At 42.9% G+C, this 21,945-nt stretch overlaps 1 protein-coding gene and 1 long non-coding RNA gene across 4 annotated transcripts in view; both read left to right on the forward strand.

The window, feature by feature from the left end:
- The window catches only part of BNIP3L (BCL2 interacting protein 3 like), a 31,076-nt gene extending 26,540 nt beyond the window's left edge, over positions 1-4,536 (forward strand). For all 3 annotated transcript variants that reach the window (XM_045585918.1, XM_036450150.2, XM_045585919.1), the window contains exon 6: positions 1,807-4,536. In XM_045585918.1, coding sequence (XP_045441874.1) covers positions 1,807-1,855 — 49 coding nt within the window. In that variant the 3' untranslated portion in view covers positions 1,856-4,536. The remainder of the gene's footprint in view (positions 1-1,806) is intronic.
- A 12,851-nt stretch (positions 4,537-17,387) lies between these two features.
- On the forward strand, positions 17,388-20,511 carry LOC118725914. Its single transcript, XR_004990164.2, has 2 exons — positions 17,388-19,489; positions 20,278-20,511. It is a non-coding gene; the product is annotated as an uncharacterized LOC118725914 (long non-coding RNA).
- The last annotated feature ends 1,434 nt before the right edge of the window (positions 20,512-21,945 follow it).

Below are 21,945 nucleotides of genomic sequence, written 5' to 3' on the forward strand. Positions count from 1 at the left end.
TTATAAATTGTTCAAGATGATTTAAATCTTAAACTAATCTTCAGTGTGTAAATTTTGGGGCTGATGGGAACTTTTTTCATCCCAGCTGGGACGCTACACCATTTTATTGCATAGTCCTTGAGTGAAACTGGTAAGTTGTTTGAGGATACCATTGTTGTTTTTTCTCTTTGTAGCATTTTTATTCTTCTAAAATTAAACCCACATTTACCTGTAATTCATTAATTTCCCAGGCATGTCTTTTAAATTCTTTTTTTTTTCTTGATTTGAATAATTGAAGAAATAGATTTTTGAAAGGTTTTAGGAGTTAAATACTCGCTGTTAATTATATTCCAAGACATACCTGTTATTCTCTTGAAGCATGTCCAGTGGGTCACTTTCTCTTTATAATGATCAAAAGGCACATCATCCCTTAGCTCCCCTTCAAGGAGCTCAGCATACTGGAGAGATGTTCGTAGACGTGACCATGGAAACGTGCATGGCTTTTCCACATACCCTTTTGTTTTTCTGTTTTTTGGTCTACTTGTGAGGTCAATGATCACATCAGAGCAGGAAGGTGTTTGTGGGAGAAGGGAATGTATGAATGTTGTATGGCACATGTGTCAAACACAAGGCCTGCGGGCCAAATCCGTCCCGCCAGGCCTTGCAATGTGGCCCGCACCGCGCTGTCATCACTGCACTCTGCTGCGTTTCCATCACAATGACAGTTTATGACTGTTCAGTAAACCATTCGGCCCGCGATTTAGGCTGGATTTTAGATTTTGGCCCCTTCTCTGATTGAGTTCGACACCCCTATTGTATGGGATTGGTGTAGGGCAGGGGTTGAGTTGAAATTCTCCCACAGTATTGACTGCACAGTAGTTCATTTGCCTTTATTTATTTATTTATTTTTAAAATATATTTTATTGATTTTTCACAGAGAGGAAGAGAGAGATAGTTAGAAACATCGATGAGAGAGAATCATCAATCAGCTGCCTCTTGCACACCCCTTACTGGGGATGTGCCCGCAACCAAGGTACATGCCCTTGCCCGGAATCGAACCCGGGACCTTTCATTCCGCAGGCCGACGCTCTATCCACTAAGCCAAACCGGTCCCAGCTCATTTGCCTTTAAAAGGCTAGTTTTTGTACCTTGTAGTATCTATCTCTTCCTTTCATGAACCCAGACTCTCCTGCTGGCCTAAGTGTAACTATTGTTATAGGTGAATATAGAAAAAAGGATTTTAAGTAGTTGGCTGGTTTTATTACACTGTGTCCGGGGGAGGGAGGGGTTATTCCATATTTTCTTTAACTTCCCTTCTGCTTATGTTATTTAAGAGTAAAAATACTTGCTCTGCATAGAAAAATAATATTAGTCTCTTAATCCTTAAGAGTTAAGCTGTTAGTAAGAACCCTCTTAAAGCACTGGCAGCTTTATAATTAATATATTACTATATTGTTTATCTGAAATGTTAATCTACAAAAAAAGTGGGATTTTTTGATTCCAAGAAGGAGTAATCGAAAGGGGTTTGGCTCTGCTTTGCTCTGTGATGGGCCTGTTCCCTGCAGCTCTCCCTTGTCTGGTCACTGCCCCTGGGCTGACCAGGCCTGCCTAATGAGTTAAAATGTAATCATTCTAAACCAGTTTGGCTGGCTGGTGACTAGTTTTAGTAAGTCAGTGAGCATTTCAGGGAGGGTGCTAGGAAACTGGGCACTTAGACGTTTTGAGCCTTTTGTAAGGACTGAAAGGTTGGTGGTTACTTGAGTTGAGCCACGGAGGCGCTGGTGCAGAGCTGCACAGCCGTGAACATGTGTGCTTGTTTCCTTTCAGCATCTACATTGGAAAGCGACTGAGCACATCTTCTGCCAGCACCTACTGACGGCCAGAAGCCCGGAACACGTGCGCCCTGTGAAGTGGTGTATTGTCACAGTAGTTTATTTGAACTTGAGACCATTGTAAGCATGACCCAACCTACAGTCCTATTTTTACATATCCAAGCTCCAGTAACTCTCAAATCCAGTATTTTATTCAAACTCTGTTGAGGCATTTTACTAACCTCATTCTCTTTGGGCCTGTAAGACTTAGAATTTCCTAACAGAGTTTACTGTTGTTTAGAAATTTGCAAGGGCTTCTTTTCCGCAAATGCCACCAGCAGATAATAATTTTGTCAATAATGCTATTGTCTCCTTTTAGTGCCACCAGGCTTAGACCAGAATCACTCATGGTATAAATTTTACTCTCTCGAGATGACTACCATCTCGCTCATAAAACAAGATAAGATTAGCAAATGAAGTAAAAGCTTTGTTGTTTTGTTTTTCAAGACAAAGGCAAGCTTCCCTAAGCTTGAGTTTATAGTTATTAAAAAATAAAACAAGAAAAAAAAACAAAAACATACAAGACACAAGAAAAAAAAAATCCTGGGCAATAAAAATTTATTTTAAACCAGCTTTGTCTAAGCCTCCTGATGGCACCTTTTAATTTATAGGAGGCAGTCTATATAAAGGATGGGTGTGAAATAGAATAAGAACTAAAATACATCAGCAGATTTTAATACTATTGTAGTAGGTTGTAATGCTGTCTTTTCTATGGTGTAGAATCTTTATTTCTGATAAGGAATGTCTCAGGCCTAGAAATATGAAATTGCTTTTGGGATTTGTGTGTGTGTTTTGGGTATTTTTATGTTTATTAGCTGCATGTGAATTTTTCGTGACTTTCTTTAAAAAAAAAAAGTAGGTTTTTTTTTTTCCTAAGAAGAGGCTTTGGAATGAGGTCCAGTTTGCGGTATAAATACAGGCATATTATTTCAGGAACCATCACCAACACTTGGAAGCCTTTAAACTCCACAGGTAATTGTTTCCGAGTTATTCCAAGCACTTATGCAGCTTTGAAAACCGACTGGGTTTGTGGGAACATTTGACACAGTTCTGAAAAGATGCCATTTGTTTTTCCTGACCTCTCCTTTTTAATGTTTACTGTATAATCTTCCCAAGGTGATTCCTGCGATCCTGCAGGCACTGGTCATTCTCTCTTGTAGCCATCTTTTCAGATACATAAAACTCCTCACGTTCCAGAACTCTCAACAACTTCCTTCAATGACACTTTTTGTGTGTGTTTGTTTCTAAAATGTGAAGCTTTAGGACCAAATTGTTAGAAAGTATCAGGATTACCAATTATTTCAAGTAGATTTATTGGGTTTCAAAACACAGCATGACTCTGAAGGATACTATTATATGTTTTATATATAAATAATTACTGTTTATGATATAGACATTACTATTGAATATTTAGAGACCATTGTTAATTTTAAAACTAGCAATTTACTCATTAAATAAAGTACATCAAGTTGACTTGAATAAAAACACTTTGAAAACCAGGTTTGCCAGTTTGCAGAAACTAACTCTCTCACATCAAGTTTTTAAAAATTTACGTGTTATAGTGGAAAATAACATACCGAGTAAGAAAAAAATAATTTCTGGCTATCTTTTTTATGAGGAGTATAGCTAGCTGTCTTTAAGAAAAGGATGATATATACAAAATAGTTTTCTGAATTATTTTTACTTTATGTTTCTTTCTAGCAATGGATGCCAAGTAATTTTGGGCATCTTTTTATTATACCTTGTTTCTACTTATTCTTAAACCTGGTAACACTTGATTTGTCTTCTGTAACCTATTTATTTCAAGTGTTCATATTTAAATTTCTTTGGGAAGAACAAAACTCTGATGATCCACTGATTTTGAAAAGCCTGAATAAAATTGGAAAAGCTGGTAAAGTTAAGAGAACTAAATAATTAAACTGCTATAACATGCTGTTTGGTATTATAAGAAGTAAAAGTAAAATTCTTCTTAAAATAAGACCAACTTTTTACAGGCACTGCATTGCTCTCTCTTGAAATTCAGTAGTAATTCTACCACTATGATAGAACTTGGGTAGATTAATGGTATTTTTTCAACATTGAAAATAAATTTAGTTTTGCCCTTTTTCTTAAAAATACCAGTGAAATTTTGTCCTGTTTATTACATGGTCACAGTAGAACTTCTGTAAGATGAAATCATGCAGTGTTTATTGGTAGCACTAGCTTTTGGGACAGATATTTATGCTCCTCCCTAGATTTGTGTTAAACAGAAACAGATTATGTGATTGGAACGGAGAATCCAATAATTAACTGTTGGCATTTTAAGAGTAATGTTTGAAAAGCTTTACACCTGTTTACAATTTGGAGATAAAAAGGCAGGCCTGGTTTTTCTACTGTGTGATGAAAACTGGCTTAAAATATTTGCACATATTTTAAGAGTCAAGAGTAAAACTGTACAAACTTGCACATTGAAAAGTGCAACAAGTTACTTTTATTGCAGTACAAATATTTACTGTTCTAAAAATTGAAGACTTAGGCAGATGAATTTTTAAGTGAACCAGTTGTTGAAATTATTGGAATTAACTGAGCCAAAGTGATTCTGCATTCTTCATCTATTTAGTTAGCACTTTGTATCATTATATACAGTTTACAATACATGTATAACTTGTAGCTATAATCATTTGTGCCATTAAAGCTCTCACAAAACTCTGTTTGTATATCATTTTCTGTCATGTGTGCGCCTGGGAGTTTAGAGGAGATGAGAACATTTATACATTGAGTTCCTCACGTCTTGGAGTGCCTGCCAGTGTCCAGGCAGGCACTGTGGGCGGAATGGCCCTCCTGCCCTTTGGGTGGAGGGGCACCGCACAGTGTCATTGGTGGCAGGAAGGGCATGAAGTGCGATGTGACAGTGGCATTCAGAGCTCTTACTCTGCCAAGGGACCTTATTCGTACAGGAAGTGACATATTGAAAGACAAGTAAGTGCCCAACAGGTGCAGAAGGGAATTAAGAGCATAGCGTGCCTGTGAAGGGAATTGCAGGACCTGGCACGTGAAAATACATTCCAGAAATAGCATGAAGTTCAGCGTGGCTGGAAAACAGTGTGGAGAGGAAACAACGTGTAATTTAATGTTGAACCAAATTGAAATGTATGTGGCCTCTGGGGTTGAACTTAATTGTGTGTAGTCAGTGGAATGCCTCTGAGGGGATTTTATTTTTAATGCATATATTTTATTAATTTTTTTTTACAGAGAGGAAGGGACAGGGAGTTAGAAATAACGATGAGAGAGAAACACCTATTAGCCGCCTTCTGTCGTCCCCCCCCCCCCCAATTGAGGATATGCCCGCAACCAAGGTACATGGCCCTTGATCAGAATCGAACCTGGGACCCCCCTCTCCCCCCCTCCAGTCGGCAGGCCAACTCTATCCACTGGGCCAAACCAGTTAGGGCCCGAGAGGCTTTCTTAAGCAGAGAAATGGTTGAAGACTTAAGTTTTAGACAGTTATGAAAGAGCGAAGTAAAGTGCCAGAGGCAAGATCCTTCCATTCTGTAGATAAAGAAGGGACTGTGACCTGCGGGGGTTGGGGAGAGGGGCAGGGCGGGTCTGTAGGTATGAGACACAAAGCTAAGGGCAGTGGTGGGAAAATGTTTAGAGAGGAAGCAGGCATGTGTGCCCTTTTTATGGTGGTGGGGGTTAGAGGAGAAGCTGAGAAAGTGAGGACAGGAGAAGGAATAGAGTGATAAGAAGAGAGAAAGTTTCTATTTTGAATACATTGAGCTGGTCTGAACAGAACCCCTTCTTGATTAGAGCTAGAACTTGGGAGAAAGGTCTGGAGTGGAAATGAAATACTGAGACATGCATATATATTATACAGTATTTAAAGATTTAAACATGAGGAAAGAAGAAAGGAGTTCACATAGCAGTTAAGTGTTCACCATTTGAAGACAGAGTAGAGAAGCCAAAAACAGTATTTTAGGAGAACTCCCCAAAGAGGAGGAGGCAGTCAGTCCGGTCAAAGTTAGTAGTTAAGGGAAGTTTTTAACTTGACAATCACTGCCCATTTTTACAAGAGCATCTTCTGTAGGAGCAAACTGGGGACCTAGAGAAGAGTGTCATTAGGTTAATGAATGAGTAACAAGTGAGCAAGGGTTGGCTTTTCTTAGTACAGAGACCAAGGGAGGGGGAGGATATTGAAGAGAGATGGTAGGGTCATCTGCTGAGGCTGGGATGAGAGGAAGGAGTGTTTGTAGACTGAGGAGAGCGTGCAAAGGAAATGTTGAAGGTGTGCAGGAACAGATAAGTAATGGAATGAGATTCTGGCAGGAGTAGAGTGTATTATGGACTCAGAGGGGACATTCATCTTGGAAAGGGGGAGAGGGCCTTTTTGGAGTCATTAAAACCCAAAGATTTATGGTAGGAATCGAAGCATCTAGAGCACACATGTCAAACACAAGGCCCGCGGGCCACATCTGGCCCGCCAGGCCTTGCAATGTGGCCCGCACCGCGCTGTCATCACTGCACTCCGCTGCGTTCCATCACAATGACACGCGGTGACATAGGAGGCTTGTGATCTCGCTGGCCGCCTCGCCGGCTGCCGTACTTGCTATCTATTACGCATGCGCATAGATAACAAGTCACGCGAGATTCAGGAGGCGTGACCTATAGTCCGGCATCCGATGTGGTTGTGCGGGTGGCAGAGCAGAGGAGAGAGTGAGTGTGCGGGCATAAAAAATACACAGCAGAAGCTGCCAGTTCCTGGCATAAAGTGCAGGCATAAAAATCGCAACAGAATCTGCTATCTGTACCCAGCCAGGCATTTATTGACTGACTTTTTTCTCCTCCACTCCATCTGCCAAATCAAGCTATCCCTGTGCAGTTTTCAACTTTTTCCTTCTAACGCAGATTTCCAATAAACTACATCTTTTACTGCCAATATTGATCCCAAAATGTCCAGGAAAAGAAAAGTTGACGGTGAAGGCAGACAATTTAATGACAAATGGGAAAATGAATACATGTTTGTGCTTAGAGAGGGCAAACCAGTGTGTATATTGTGTTATGAGACAGTGTCGGTGATGAAAGAGTACAATATACGTCGTCATTTTGACACCAAACATAATGTTAAGTATGGCAAATATACTTTGGAAGAAAAGCATAAAATTGTTAAAGAACTAAAAGGCAAACTACAATCACAGCAGCAGATGTTTACAAAGGCTACAGCGAAAAATGATGCTGCAGTGAAAGCAAGCTTTATAGTGGCTGAAGAAATTGCCCGTACTTCAAGGTGTTTTTCAGAGGGTGCCTTTTTGAAGCAATGCATGCTAAAAGTGTGTGAGCAAGTATGCCCAGACCAGATACAGAGTTTTCAAAATGTCAGTTTGTCAAGAAACACCATTGCAGATAGAGTTCAAGAACTCTCAGGAAATCTATCATCACAGCTGGCCGAACAGGCATGCAGTTATCTCGCTTTTTCACTTGCTATCGATGAAAGCACAGACAACACTGATACAGCGTAGCTGTCCATCTTTATACGTGCTACGAAGACCGACCTCTCTGTCACTGAGGAACTTTTGGATGTAGCTGCCATGCATGGGACGACGACTGGTAGAGATATATTTGAGGCTGTGGAGAAATCTATAAATAATTTTAAATTACCCTGGGAAAAGTTGGTGGGGCTAACTACCGATGGCGCACCTTCAATGTGCGGAGAAAAGAAAGGCTTGGTTGGACTAATGAAGGAAAGAATGCAAAAAAGTCACTGCCACACACCCTTGATTACTTATCATTGCATTATCCACCAAGAGGCTATGTGTGGAAAAGTTCTGGACATGAATGACATAATGACCACAGTCATTAAAACTATTAACTTTATACGGGCACGTGGCCTGAATCATCGCCAGTTCCAGCAGTTTTTACAGGAGGTGGGTGCAGAGCATGGAGACGTGCCATACCACACAGAAGTAAGATGGCTGAGCAAGAGCGCAGTCCTCAAAAGATTTTTTGAGCTCAGAGAACAAATTGCTCTTTTCATGGAAAGTAAAGGAAAGCCCTTGCCTGAACTGTCGGATCCCGCCTGGCTATGTGATTTTGCTATGATGTGTGACATATGCGAGCATCTCGCCCAACTGAATCTGAAGCTGCAGGGACGCAAACAAGTCATCACGAAGATGTCTGACATGATCACAGCATTCCAGCGTAAACTTCAACTATGGAAGTCCCAACTGGAACAGGACGATCTTGCCCACTTTCCTGTTTGTTTGAGTATCTCAACCACTATTTCTGGTACTTTTCCTTGCAGTCGGCTGGCTACCAAAGTTAGCCATTTACTAAGTGAATTTGAGCGGCGCTTCTCTTGACTTTAGAACACAGCACTCAGGCTTTGACATCTTTGCCAATCCTTTTACAGTTGATGTCAACAATGTGCCCCATCACCTTCAGATGGAGATAATCGAGCTTCAGTCTGACAGTGGCCTGAAATCAAGGTTTCAGGATGTTGAAATTGAGGACTTCTACCCTCTACTGCCCCCCGACTCAATGCCAGAGCTCCGACTTCATGCTGCCCGTATTCTAACCATGTTCGGGAGCACCTATCTTTGTGAACAGATGTTTTCAATAATGAATCTGAACAAAAACAAGCACAGATCACGCATTACCGATGACAACCTCCATGCTGTTTTGCGGGTTGCTACAGCCCAAGAAATAAAACCGAACATTGACTCATTGATCCGGGGAAAACGGTGTCAGACATCTAGCCAGAAAACAAAACAATGAGCATTTTAGGTACATTCCAATATTACTGTTTTGCTTGATACCAATATTACTGTTTTGCTTGATAGCATGTGAGTTGGTTAACAGCACTGTTAAGGAAAAGATTGTTCCACTCATTTTAAATTCACATTTCTGGTTAACATTGTCAGTTTATGACTGTTCAGTAAACCATTCGGCCCGCGATTTAGGCTGGATTTTAGATTTTGGCCCCTTCTCTGATTGAGTTCGACACCCCTGATCTAGAGTTTCTACGTTTTTCTGAAATAATTCTGAAGTGTCAACTTATATCCTGAAAATCACAGCTTCTAACTTCTACAATAATTAATATTCTTTTATTTTATTTTATTTTTTAATTTTTTATATTTTATTGATTTTTTACAGAGAGGAAGGGAGAGAGCTAGAGAGCTAGAAACGTTGATGAGAAACATCGACCAGTTGCCTCTTGCACACCCCCTACCGGGGATGTGCCCGCAACCAATGTACATGCCCTTGACAGGAATCGAACCTGGGACCTTTCAGTCCGCAGACCGACGCTCTACCACTGAGCCAAACCGGCTTCGGCTACAATAATTAATATTCTTGAAAATACTTGTCAGCCGTTCTGACGGTAGATCTGGAAAGTAATGGAATCAGATGAAACACGGGCAGTGTTGTCAGCATGCATGTCCTTTTACATTTGGCAGCACTGATACCCCTGTGTAAAGACAGATTTAAGCTTTAAGCGCTCCATTGCTAACTTCAGCATCACCAATAAATCTGCAAAAGAAAATCCATACACTCCAGCCATTTCTGATGCTAATTTTTATATCTGAGTTTATAAACACTATAATGTTCCTGCCAAAGAATTCATATTTTGGGGGGTGTAATTCGAGATCAGAATAGCATGAAAAAACTCCGTATCGGTGGTTTCTACACACTGCTGTATTAGCCGTGTAATTTAATAAATCCTGTTTTAGATGAGGAGTGAGGTGGGGGAGAATATGGAAATGTTGAGAGCACTTGGCATGGACCAGACGTTGACTTTTGCCCTCTCACATTCTTTAGTGCTCACAGCAATTCATCTGAGGTAGTTGCTTTGTCCGTTTGATGGAGAGAAAATCTAAGTTTAGTAAATGATTGAGGGAGGTCCCTGCATTCTTCCTCCGAGAACAGCTTCTGAATCCTTTGGATCAGGCGTCTTCAAACTACGGCCCGCGGGCCACATGCGGCCCGCAGAGGAGTCTGATCCGGCCCGCCAGGTTTTTTGGGCAGTGAGCGCAGCCGAGGTGTTACAGTAGGAATTAGTAGTTCATATAGTCCGGCCCTCCAGCTCTCTGAGGGACCGTGATCTGGCCCCCACTTTAAAAAGTTTGAGGACGCCTGCTCTGGATTTTAGTGGAACTGCCCTTAACAGAATGCACGCTCCCTGGTGGCTGAGTCAACTTTTACTCTTCGATGGATGTGACTTTTTTTCTGGTGGGAAAATAAATCGCACATTAATGCAGTGAAACACAATTTTATAGGAATTTCCAATATGAACTAAAGCAGTGTTTTCCAAACTTTAGTTTAACATTTGTGATTCTTGCCATTTAAATGTCAGGTGGGTGCAAGTTTTTAAAAATATATATTTTATTGATTTCTTACAGAGAGGAAGGGAGAGGGATAGAGAGCTAGAAACATCGATGAGAGAGAATCATCGATCAGCTGCCTCTTGCACACCCTCCACTGGGAATGTGCCCACAACCACAGTACATGCCCTTGACCGGAATCGAACCTGGGACCTTTCAGTCCGCAGGCCAACACTCTATCCACTGAGACAAATCAGTTTCGGCAAGTTTTAAAAGTTATTCTGTGTAAGAATAAGGGATCTTCTTCCCACAAAAGCACACGTGACCCTTTTGTTCCCTGCATCCTTCTAGCCAGCCAACATTGACTGCGTACTGCAGCATGCCAGGAACTCCGGCACCCTCGATGGTGGCTGGTGTAGGCTGGTGTAGGTGCACGTCTGTTAGAAAGTGGTTACAAGTGACAGTCATTAAGAGGGCTCAGAGCCACTGCAGAACTGATGGAAACTGCTGAACAGCAGACACTACATTTTTCAACTCTCCAAGGACCTCACTTGGCAGCCAGCACCAAAGCTGCCTGTCCCAGGAGCTCACCCACCCTGCAGCCGCCGCCGCCACTTCTGCCCGTGTGTCCCAACCTTTTCCTTCTGTGTTGCCAGTTCTTGCATCAGAATCTTCCCACAGTGTGCCGACTGGGGGACAGCTTAAGTCCTACCTACAAGAGAGGCTGGGAGTGAGGGGTGGCTGGTCTGCGGCCTTCCTGCCCCTTCCACCAGGACTCAAAGTGGTTGATTCTGCCAGCATAGAAAGTTCAAGTGCTGTGTCGCCAGAAGGAAAGACAAATATCCGCGACTGAACAAACACGGAACTTGCTGCCTAGCAGGAAAAAGTAAACAGAGAATTGCACAAATTATTACGATGTGTGTTAAGAGGAAAGGAAATTTGGATAGCCTGTCACGTGGGGGTTTAATGGGAGGCAGCACAGGAAGTGGCCTTAGACCCAGCCCTGAGAGCTGAGAGGCAGGAAGCTGCAAGGGGAAAGGGTGGGGAACATTCTAGGCACTGGGAGCAGCATCTGTTCAGAAGGTGAAAAAGAAAAGCGTGCGAGGAGCTGAAAGCAGATCAGAGTGACGAGACAGACGTGGGCAGAAACTGGACAGGCAGGCAGGCAGCAAACACTGGGCTGGCCTTTCCCCAAGAGTTGGGGAAAGGAACTGAAGAATTTTAAACAGAGGGCCAACGGGCATAATTTTTTTTTGTTTAATTGATTTCAGAGTGGCGGGGAGAGGGAGCAAGAGAGAGAAACATCAATAATGAGAGAGAACCATTGATTAGTTGCCTCTTGTAGGCCTCATACTGGGAATAGAACCTGCAACCCAGGCATGCACCGTGATTGGGAATCGAACTGTGACCTCCTGGCTCCTAGGTCTATGCTCAACCTCTGAGCCACGCCAGCAGGGCAGGCATCTCTCTTTTAAACTCAGAAAATACACCTGAGAAGGACAAGAGTGAAAGAGGAATGACCTATTAAGTTTGTAGTTGTGGAGATGGGGGGGAATAGGAATTTGAGAAATATCCAGGAAGTGAAATGAATAGGGCTAAATAAATGATGCCCTATGTCACCCACATGTGAAAAGAGTTACCCTTCGGTGGTTACCGGATGATGGTTCCATTTCCTGATGGCCTGACTAGTGGTCCAGAATGAGATTACCAGGTAGAAGTCAAAGGCCACTGGACAGGTGAGCCTGGAACTCAGAGGAAAGCGCTGGGCTGCAGATAACAGGTTTTGGTCTTAGCAGAACTATGGAGGATGGAGGAGATGGTGTAGAGGGAGAGCGAGAAAGAGAAGGAAGTAGTCTAGGGAGAACCCTAGAGAAGCACACTGAAAGATGGGACAGAGGAGCCGCTAAAGGAGATAGACAGGAAGAGCCAGAGAGGAGGAGAGCCATGCAGGGGGACTCGGCAGCCTGAGGGCCAGGTGCTATTTTAAGGTCCATTTAAATGAGCATCACAGAGCATTGGCTGCTTTCATCAACAGAAATTATTGGCCAGAACCAAAGCCCATTTCGGAGATTGTGGGGCCAGGGTGGGAAGGTGCTTTTGGAGTGAGAAGAGGAAGAACAGGGGCAGCCTTTACTTGATAATGTGGTCGTGAAGGACAAGAATGGCACAGGGTGATACCTGGGGGGGAGTGGGGTGGGGATTTTTTCTTGGAGTTGGAACAGATTTTGAGCATATTAAAAAGCTTAAGAGAAGGGTCTGGTAGAGAAGTTGAAGATAAAGGAGAGCTGCAAGGTCGCAGTTCTGTTCCGTCCTTGTTTTGACCTCTTTTCAAGAGGTTTCACCTGTATCTTGGCCTCTATGCCCCTGATGCTCTGAGGCCGATGGATACTGCCTGTGGGGACAGTTATTCTGCACACTGTGATGTGTTAACTATCAAGACATTTCAATATTTATATAAACCAATAAGTATTACTTGCAGCGTGACTTTTAAAGACATGTTTGCAACTACACCCTAGTAGGTAAACCGGTCTTCATAATCCAGGGAGAAGCAGTTGGAGTCCGGGTAGGTTCCTAAGGGATGGAGGAGTGGAGAAGTGCACAGAGGTCACACAAACTCTTTAGTTGAGAAGGATTTGTAATGTAAGTCTCTTCCCAAACCAAATCTCCAGTGAAATCTGTCTTGTTTGTCTCAAAGACTAAGTGGGTTATTTTGGGGGCACCTAAAGAGATGAATTTTACAATTGAGTCAAAATTGCAATTCAATTAATTTGGGTAAATACAAAGCAAAATACCAAATAACATTTTTTCATTAAAAAATAGGCTTAATTGCCATAACTGGTTTGGCTCAGTAGATAGAGCATCGGCCTGCTGACTGAAGGGTCCAGGTTCGATTCTGGTCAGGGGCATGTGCCTTGGTTTCGGGCACATCCCCAGTGGGGAGTGTGCAGGAGGCAGCTGATTGATGTTTCTAACTCTCTATCCTTCTCCCTTTCTCCCTGTAAAAAAAAAAAAAAAAAAAATATGTATTTTTAAAAATAGGTTTAATTGACATAAAATAAAACTTTTTAGTATACAATTCTGGGAGTTTTGAGTGTTTTATTTTTTAATCCTCACCCAAGGATATTTTTCCATTGTCTTTTAAAGAGAGAGGAAGGGAGAGGGAGAGACAGAGAAACATTGATGTGAGAGACACATTGATTGGTTGCCTCCTGTTTGTGCCCAACCAGGGGCGGAGATGGAGCCTGCATCTGAGGTACGTGCCCTTGACTGGACTCGAACCCAGGATCCTTCAGTCCACAGGCCAATGGTCTATCCACTGAGTCAAACAGGTCAGGCCCAATTCTGGGAGTTTGGGCAAATGTATATAGTTGTATAACCACCCCCAAGTCGAGATACAGAACTGTTTAAGCACCTGTCCCCCAAATTCCCACACCTTCATATTATTCATACTATTTTCATATTAAGAACAAAATACTGAGGAAAACTGGAAACAGCCTCAATCAGAGACAGTTTGAGATGTTTAAGCCATTACCTGAAAAAATGGTTTAAAGGTGTGTGTGTGTGTGTTTTTTAATGATGCGGCATTAAAATTATAAATGTTAGACGTACTTGCAAACATACTTTTATAAAAAAAACCACTTTCCAGGCAATATTTATTGGCTTAAATGGTGGTGTAAGAAGCTTGCTCCAGTCTGTTTTAAGCAAATCAAACAGATGAAGTTTGATTAGTCTCTTTGAGACCCGAGGAGTCACATAACATAAAATCTATTATCTTAACCACTTTCTAAAATATTGTTCTAATATACTTTAATTTTTAGAGCAACTTTAGGTTCACAGCAGAATTGTGTGGAGGTACAGAGATTTTCCACAAGCCCCCCACCCCTACCCATGCATACTCTCCTCTGCCAACAGCCCCACCTGAGGAGCGTGTTTGTTACAGTGGATGAACCGGCGCTGACATGCCATTAGCACCCAAAGCCCATAGTTTACATAAGGGTAACTGTTGGGGGTGTCATTCTGTGAGTTTGGGGACAAATGTATAATGACGTATCCACCATTACAATGTCATTCAGAGTATTTCCACTGCCTTAATAAGCCTGTCTTTTACTTACTCATCTTTCCCCCCGGCCCCCCATCCTTGACAACCGCTGATTTAAAAAAAAAAAAAAATTTTTTTTTTACTTAAAAAAAATGTTATTACATTTTTTAGGGAGAGAGAGAAAGAGAGAGGGAGAGGTCGGCTGCCTACCACACCAACCACGACAGGGAATCGAACCTGAAACCTGGGTATATGCTCTGACCGGGAATCCAGCTCACCACCTTTCAGTGTATGAGGCGACGCTCCAGCCAGCTGAGCCACACCGTCCAGGGCCTGCTGATCTTCCTGCCTTTTTCAGAATGTCCTATACTGGAGTCATACCGTATATAGCCTTTTTCAGATGGGCTTCTTTCACTCAGAAATATGCATTTTAGTTTCCTCCATGTCTCTTCATGGCTTCATAGCTCATTTCTTTAAATTGCAGAATAATACTTCATTTTCTAGATGTACCAGTTTATTTTACCTACTGAAGGAATCTGCCAAGTTGTGACAATTATGAATAAAGCTGCTATAAAAAAATAATAAAGCTGCTATAAATATCTGTGTGCAAGTTTTTGTGTGGAACTAAGTTGTGTTTTTTTTAAAACTCATTTGGGTAAATACCAAGGAGTGAAATTGCTGGATCACATGATAAAAAGTGTGTTTAGTTGTAAGAAACTGTCAAACTGTGCTGTTTTGCATTCCCACCAGCACTGAAGGACAGTTCCTGTTGTTCCACATTCCTGTCAGCATTTGCTGTTGTCAGTGTTCTGGCTGAAATTCAATACAACTCAGATAGGTATATACTGGTGTCTTATTTTAATTTGTATTTCTGTGATGGCATATGATATAGATCTTTACATATGCCTATTTGCTATCTGTATCTACTTTGGTGATATATCTATTGAGGTCTTCGGCCCATTTTTTAATCAGGTTTGTTTTCTCATTGTTGACTTTGATAATTTGGATAATAGTCCTTGATCAGATGAGCCTTTTGCAAATATTTGCTCCCAGTCTGTGGCTTATTTTTTCATTTTCTTGACATTGTCTTTCACAGAGCAGAAATTTTTAATTTTAATGAAGTCCACCTTATTAATTATTTCTTTCAGGGATTATACCTATCTAAAAAGGCAGCACCAGCCCAGCTGGCATGGCTCAGGGGTTGAGTGTTGACCTATGAACCAGGAGGTCCTATTCGATTCCAGTCAGGACACATGCCTGGGTTGTGGACTCGATCCCCAGTAGGGGGCATGCAGAAGGCAGCTGATCAGTGATTCTCATCATTGATGTTTCTCTCTCCCTTTCCCTTTCTCTCTAAAATCAATAAAAATATATTTTAAAAATAAATAATCCTATATAATAAAAGCCTTATATAAAATCGACCAAATGGCAGATCAATCAGTTGAAGGACCAGTCACTATGATGCATACTGACCACCAGGAGGCAGATGCTCAATGCAGGAGCTGCCTGCAGCCTGCAGGCCCCTGGCCAGCCAAAGCGAATGCCAGCGGGGCGCGCCCCCCCCCCCTCCCATTGCCCTGCTGGTCACCCCACAGAGGGATGCCACTGGCAGGGCGAGGTGGGGGTGTGGGAGAGGGAGGATTGGCCGGGAGCAGGTAATGCTATCCCCCAATTGCCCCGTCGGTCACCTCCAAGGCAGGTGCCAGCAGGGGTTCCCCAGTCACCCTCGCCAATTGCCCCATAGATGGGCTCTGATCGCCGGCCAGGCCTAGGGACCCTGCCCATGCACGAATTCGTGCACCAGGCCTCTAATAAATAAATAAAAAGGCATCACCAAACCCAGGCTATCTTGATTTTCTTCTGTGTTATCTCTTAAGAGTTTTGCAATTTTGCAGTTTACATTTATGTCTGTGGTCCATTTTGAGTCATCGTAACCATTTTTAAGGGTACAGTTCAGTAGTGTTAACTACACCAGCACATTGTTATGCAACAGATCTCTATAACTTCTTCATCTCACAGAACTGAAATTCTATATCCATTAAACAACATTCTCCCATCTCTCCCAGTGTCCAGTCCCTGGCAATCACAATTTCTATTTATGTCTCTTGGAATTTGACTAATCTAGTAACCTCATATTAGTAGTAACATATAGTACTTGCCATTTGTCACCTTTAATTAATCACTCTAGTACTGTTGCTTTTCTTACAAAAAAAAAAAAATGCTATTTGTGAAGTACCTGCTTTGTGCTCAGAATTATTGTCCCAGGTTTCTCACATGCTGTGGTGGGCAGAATAATAGCCCTTCAAAGATGTCCACGTCCTGCCTTAACAGGTTTGGCTCAGTGGATAGAGTGTTGGACTGTACACTGAAGGGTCCCAGGTTCGATTCCAGTCAAGGGCATGTACCTTGGTTGTGGGCACATCTCCAGTAGGGAGTGTGCAGGAGGCAGCTGAATTGATGTTTCTTTCTCATAAATGTTTCTAGCTCTCTATCCCTCTCCCTTGCCCTCTGTAAAAAATAAAAATAAAAATAAAAAGTCCACATCCTAATTAGTGGAACCTGTGAATATGTTACCTGACATGGCAAAAGAGACTTTGCAGAGTGATTAAGTTAAGGATCTTGAGAAGGAAAGATTACCTGCATTATCCAGGTAGACACAATGTAACTAACCACAGGGCCCTTATAAGGAAAAGAGGGCACGTTAGAGACGAAGGAGTTGCAACAATGGAAGCAGAATTCTGAGTGATGTGGGACCACGAACCTACCAGACGTGCAGAATGGAGAAGCTGGAAAAAGCAAAGGCATGGATTCTCCTGTAGAGCCTGCAGAGGAACACGGCCTGCTGACCCATTCTAGACTTTACCCTCCAGTTGTTAGATAATGCATTTGTATTGTTTTAAGCCACTAAGTTTGTGGCAATTTGTTACAACAGCAAGAGAGACTAATACACATGCATTCTCTCATGTGCACCTCATGACATTTTCAAAGGGAGGTGTTATGCCCTTGCTGGTTTGGCTCAATGGATAGAGCATCAGCCTGTGCACTGAAGGGTCCTAGGTTCAATTCTGGCCGAGGGAATATGCTGGGTTGCAGGCTCCAACCCTTGTAGGGGGAGTGCAGGAGGCAGCCAATCAATGATTCTCATCATTGATGTTATATCTCCATTTCTCTCTAAAATCAATAAAATCTATACTTTTTAAAAATTAAAAGAGGCATTATTATCATATTACAGAGGAGAATGACTCTTAGGTAAGGATTCAATTGTGTGACGGAGCAAGTAATGGAGGAAGAAGGAATTTGAAGGAAGAGCTGGCTACTCAAAGCCATGGGCATTGGGTCCCTCCTGCACTCAACACTCTGCTTTAAAGTAAAAGTTAAGCTCAACTGTGAATGCTTGGCTACCATGGTTGCAGGCAGGTGGCAAGAATTCATCTCTGATAAGGACATAGTCTTTGGAAGGAGAAATAGACCATAAACAATGAAACATACTGCCTTGGGATGTCCAAAGTTTTATCCCTACTACCTTTCTCCTCTTAAAAAATAAATGAATCACACTCCTGAATGTTGTTTGTTTGTTTAACAAATCCCTGTTTCAGTGTCTTTGATTGATGGATATGTTTATTACCAAGAGTTCTCCAGAGAAACAGAACCAGTAGTACATCTATCTATCATCTATCTATCTATCATCTATCTATCTATCTATCTATCTATCTATCTATCTATCTATCTAATCTTCCTTGCTATAAGGAATTGGCTCATGTGATTATGGAAGCTGAGAAGTCCCATGATCCATCATCTGCAGGTTGGAGACGCAGGAGAGTGGGTGGTGAATGTACAGTCTGAGGGGAGAAGACCAATGTCCCAGCTTGGACACAGTTCGGCAGAAGAGAGTAAATTCTCCCTTCCACCTTTTTGTTCTATCCAGGCCCCGATGGATTGGATGAGGGCCACCCACATGGGGGAGGGCAATCTGCTTTCCTAGGTCTACTCATGTTAATCTCATCCACAGATGCCCTCACAGACACGCCAGAATCGTTTAATCAAATATCTAGTCACCCAATGGCCTGGTCAATTGACACAAAATTATCTATCACAAGTCTTGTATGGATACATGAAGAAAGTATCCAGGTTACAATTACAGTTCAGGCCTGGAACTGGAGGCAGACTGAGCTCAAAGTTGACATTAGCAGGTGTTGACTCACTCAGTTTTTTAGGCCCGGAAATGGCTTTAAAGGCAGGGCGTCCTACTGAACCTTGAGTTGAAGAGCTGGAAGTGCTTACGTGTTTTGCTCAGATACACACAGCACTTCATGGTGGTGGCCCAAGTGCCCTCAAGTGAATGAGCAGTTATGCATTATGCTAACAGTAAATTAATCTGTATTGATCTTCTCCGTGTGCTAAACACCTTCTCAGCTCATTTCCTGAATCCATGCCTTTAATAACATGTGAGCCCCTAATTTGACAGATGAGGCCAACACGAAGGCAGGTCCACGCAGACATCAAGAGGCAAAGCCAGGAATAAAACGTGTGCGTGTTGGTCCAGGGTGTGTGCTCTTCACCACCACCTCTGATTGAGAGCAGCGCCTGGGCCCAAGAGGGCTTGGTGTCAGGCAGGCCTTCCCCCATGTCATTGGAGAGGCCACTGTGGGCTGGGCCACTTTGGCTAGAGCTGGCCTCTGTAGCCTCTTAAAATTGGACTCTTAACAGACCAGCCTGGTCTCTCAAAGGAAAAGGGTCACATCCACTCTTGGACTTTCATTCAAGGGGCTCCCGCATGAGCCAGGTTAGCCTCGGGCTGGTGCTGTTCCAGAAAAAGCAACCGATCCTTACGTTGGAAGCTCTCACCCCGCGATGCTTGGGAAGTCAGTCAGGAAAACGGGGGTTTTAATATCAGGGAAAGACAGGTTACTGCTCTCCAGGGACAGCAAGGACGCTGACCTTTCTCTGCTTCCTTCCCCCACAGACTCACTGTGGAAGCCTTTCTATTTTTGTTTTTCAGAATGAATCTGGGCACTTCCTTCCCTACTCCCATAGATGTTTGGCCCCATCCATGATTCATCAATAGCATTTTCCTTTCATTGTTAAAGGCACACTGGGATTTTTGTTTGTTTTTGACCAAGGGACTAACTTTAGTGAAAGAAGAAACTGGTTGTCAGATTCGCTAGCTCTAATGTGGACCCCAATAGCCAGAGTGGCTGCTTTATGAAATAGAATGGCCACAGCTCCTGAGCCAGCTGGCAGACAGCAGCTTGAGAGCTTGGATTCCATTTATATTTACAATCAGCGATTCTGTCAATATCCTTCTGGTAATGTTCTTTTCTGTTTAAACAAATCAGTCAGTTTCTGTTGCTTGCAAATAAAAACACCAAGAATACAAAAATACCTCATGTCATCTATATATATATATATATATATATATATATATATATATATATATGTATGTATTTATGTAATTTTTTTCTTTTTGTAAATCGGCCTCCTACACAAATAGCTTATGAACTCTGAAGGCTGTCACCTTTTCTAACATTCTTCCTATAGTACATGGGACTGTACCTTACACAGTGTAGGATACCGGTTGCAAACTTACAGATTCTGGATTATATATGAACTGCATTTATTTTGAGCCATCTGAAGTGTTTTTTTTATTTTTTATTATTTTTTTATAAGAGAAATCTCGCCTCTTCTTTTTCAAAAAAAATATATTTTATTGATTTTTACACAGCGAGGAATTGAGAGGGATAGAGAGAGAGTTAGAAACGTCGATGAGAGAGATACATCGACCAGCTGCCTCTTGCACACCCCCCACTGGGGATGTGCCCGCAATCAAAGTACGTGCCCTTGACTGGAATCGAACCCGAGACCTTTCAGTCCGCAGACCGACACTCTATCCACTGGGCCAAACCCGTTTCGGCTGTTTATTTATTTTTTTTAAATTGACTTAGTTGCCAACATTTAAAAATCGTAAGATTTTATATGCAATGCCCATTGGCACCGTCTCTTGAAAAACGTGAATATCTAGCCATTTTAAACCCACATTCCCACAGCTTCCCTCTTTTTTTTAATCCTCAGCTGAGGAGATTTTTATTGAGTTTAGCGAAAGAGAAACTTCGATGTGACTGGGAATTGAACCTGCAGTCTTTTGGAACGTGGATATGCTCCTGCCAGCTAAGCCACACGTCCCAGGCCCACAGCTTCCTTCTCTAAACAGAACACAAAGTCCTCACCCTGCCCACCTACTTACTTTCATTACTTAACCGGACCCTGAAGGCATGTTTGTCTCCCTTGGTGCTTATCTGCATGATACGGAATAAATTAATTTGGCAATTAATGCTTGCATTTTATACTTTCTTTCAAAAAATACATGTTTATTAATTTCAGAGAAGAAGGGAGATGGAAAGAGAGACGGAAACATCAGTGATGAGAGAGAATCATTGATTGGTTGCCTCTTGCCCACCCCCTACAGGGATTGAGTCTGTAATCCAGGCATGTGCCCTGACCTGGAATCAAATTGGGACCTTCTGGTTCATAGGTCGATGCTCAACCACTGAGCCAAGCTGGCCAGGCATTTTCTTTCTTTTTATTATTTTTAAAAATCTTTATTGTTGGAAGTATTACAGATGCCACACACACCCCGCCCCTGCCCCCCCTCCCTTCCTGCCAGCCCCATTGACCCCTTCTAGCTCATGCCCACACCCTGCTCCGGGCCTCATTAAAGGAACACTGTTTTAGATCAAGTCCCTGTAAGCAGGACCACAGGCAGATGCTCCTGTGAAAGAGACTTAAGATTGTTCTTCAGGAAGAAGCTGGAAGGGAGAGAGGGGCGCAGGACAGAGGAGGAAGGGCTGGGGCTGAGCAAGGACGTAGTCTCAAAGTTTAGAAGGAGGTTTGGAGCATACACCACACTGCAGAGCTGACCCACCTCCAGGCAAGGGGCCAGCTTTGTACACCATACCAGTCAGTTCATGCCTGGGGGCTCCATCAAGAGGGTCCTTCTCCAGAACGAGGGGCCGTGAGCAGCCGCCCACACGTGGCCTGGCAGTGGTTCTGGAGAGAGCGCCACAGCTGCCACTTCTTATGACTGCAGGTGACATTGGAGTCTGACATCTCCATTCCTCCCGTGCAACACCGTGCCGAGCTCGCAGCCGTTCCCCCTGGCAGGTCTCCTCCACCCAACTAAGCAGTGTGGGTGGAAGCAGCATCGTGAAGGGCTTGGCAAGACAGGAGGTGGAGGCCTTCTTGCTTTAGTCCTGGCACATGGCACATCTGCCCTGATATTCAGCACACTGGTGTGAAAGATCAGAGGAGAGCAGGAGGAGAGCCTGGGAAACGGCTGGTGTGCAGGTGGGCAGAGTGACAGACCCAGGGGCACCATGCCCAATGAGGGCAGTGAATTCGTGATGAAACCAGGACTGGAACTTAGGTCTTGTGACTCCAGGCCGGATTCATCAGGTCGTCTCCTCCTCCTCCTCCTCCTCCTCCTCCTCCTCCTCCTCCTCCTCCTTCTTTTTCTTCTTGTATATTTTATTGATTTTTTACAGAGAGGAAGTGACAGTGATAAAGAGTGAGAAACATCGATGAGAGAGAAACATCGATCTGCTGCTTCCTGCACACTCCCTACTGGGGAAGTGTCTTCAACCAAGGCACATGCCCCTGACCAGAATCGAACCTGGAACCCTTCAGTCTGCAGGTAGACGCTCTATCCACTGAGCCAAACCAGTTAGGGCCTCAGGTGTTCTTGGTGTTTGCCCCTGGAGCTTATTGG

This window comes from Pipistrellus kuhlii, unplaced genomic scaffold (genome assembly GCF_014108245.1).
Source record: "Pipistrellus kuhlii isolate mPipKuh1 unplaced genomic scaffold, mPipKuh1.p scaffold_m20_p_21, whole genome shotgun sequence".
In the NCBI taxonomy this organism is placed as follows: Eukaryota; Metazoa; Chordata; class Mammalia; order Chiroptera; family Vespertilionidae; genus Pipistrellus; species Pipistrellus kuhlii.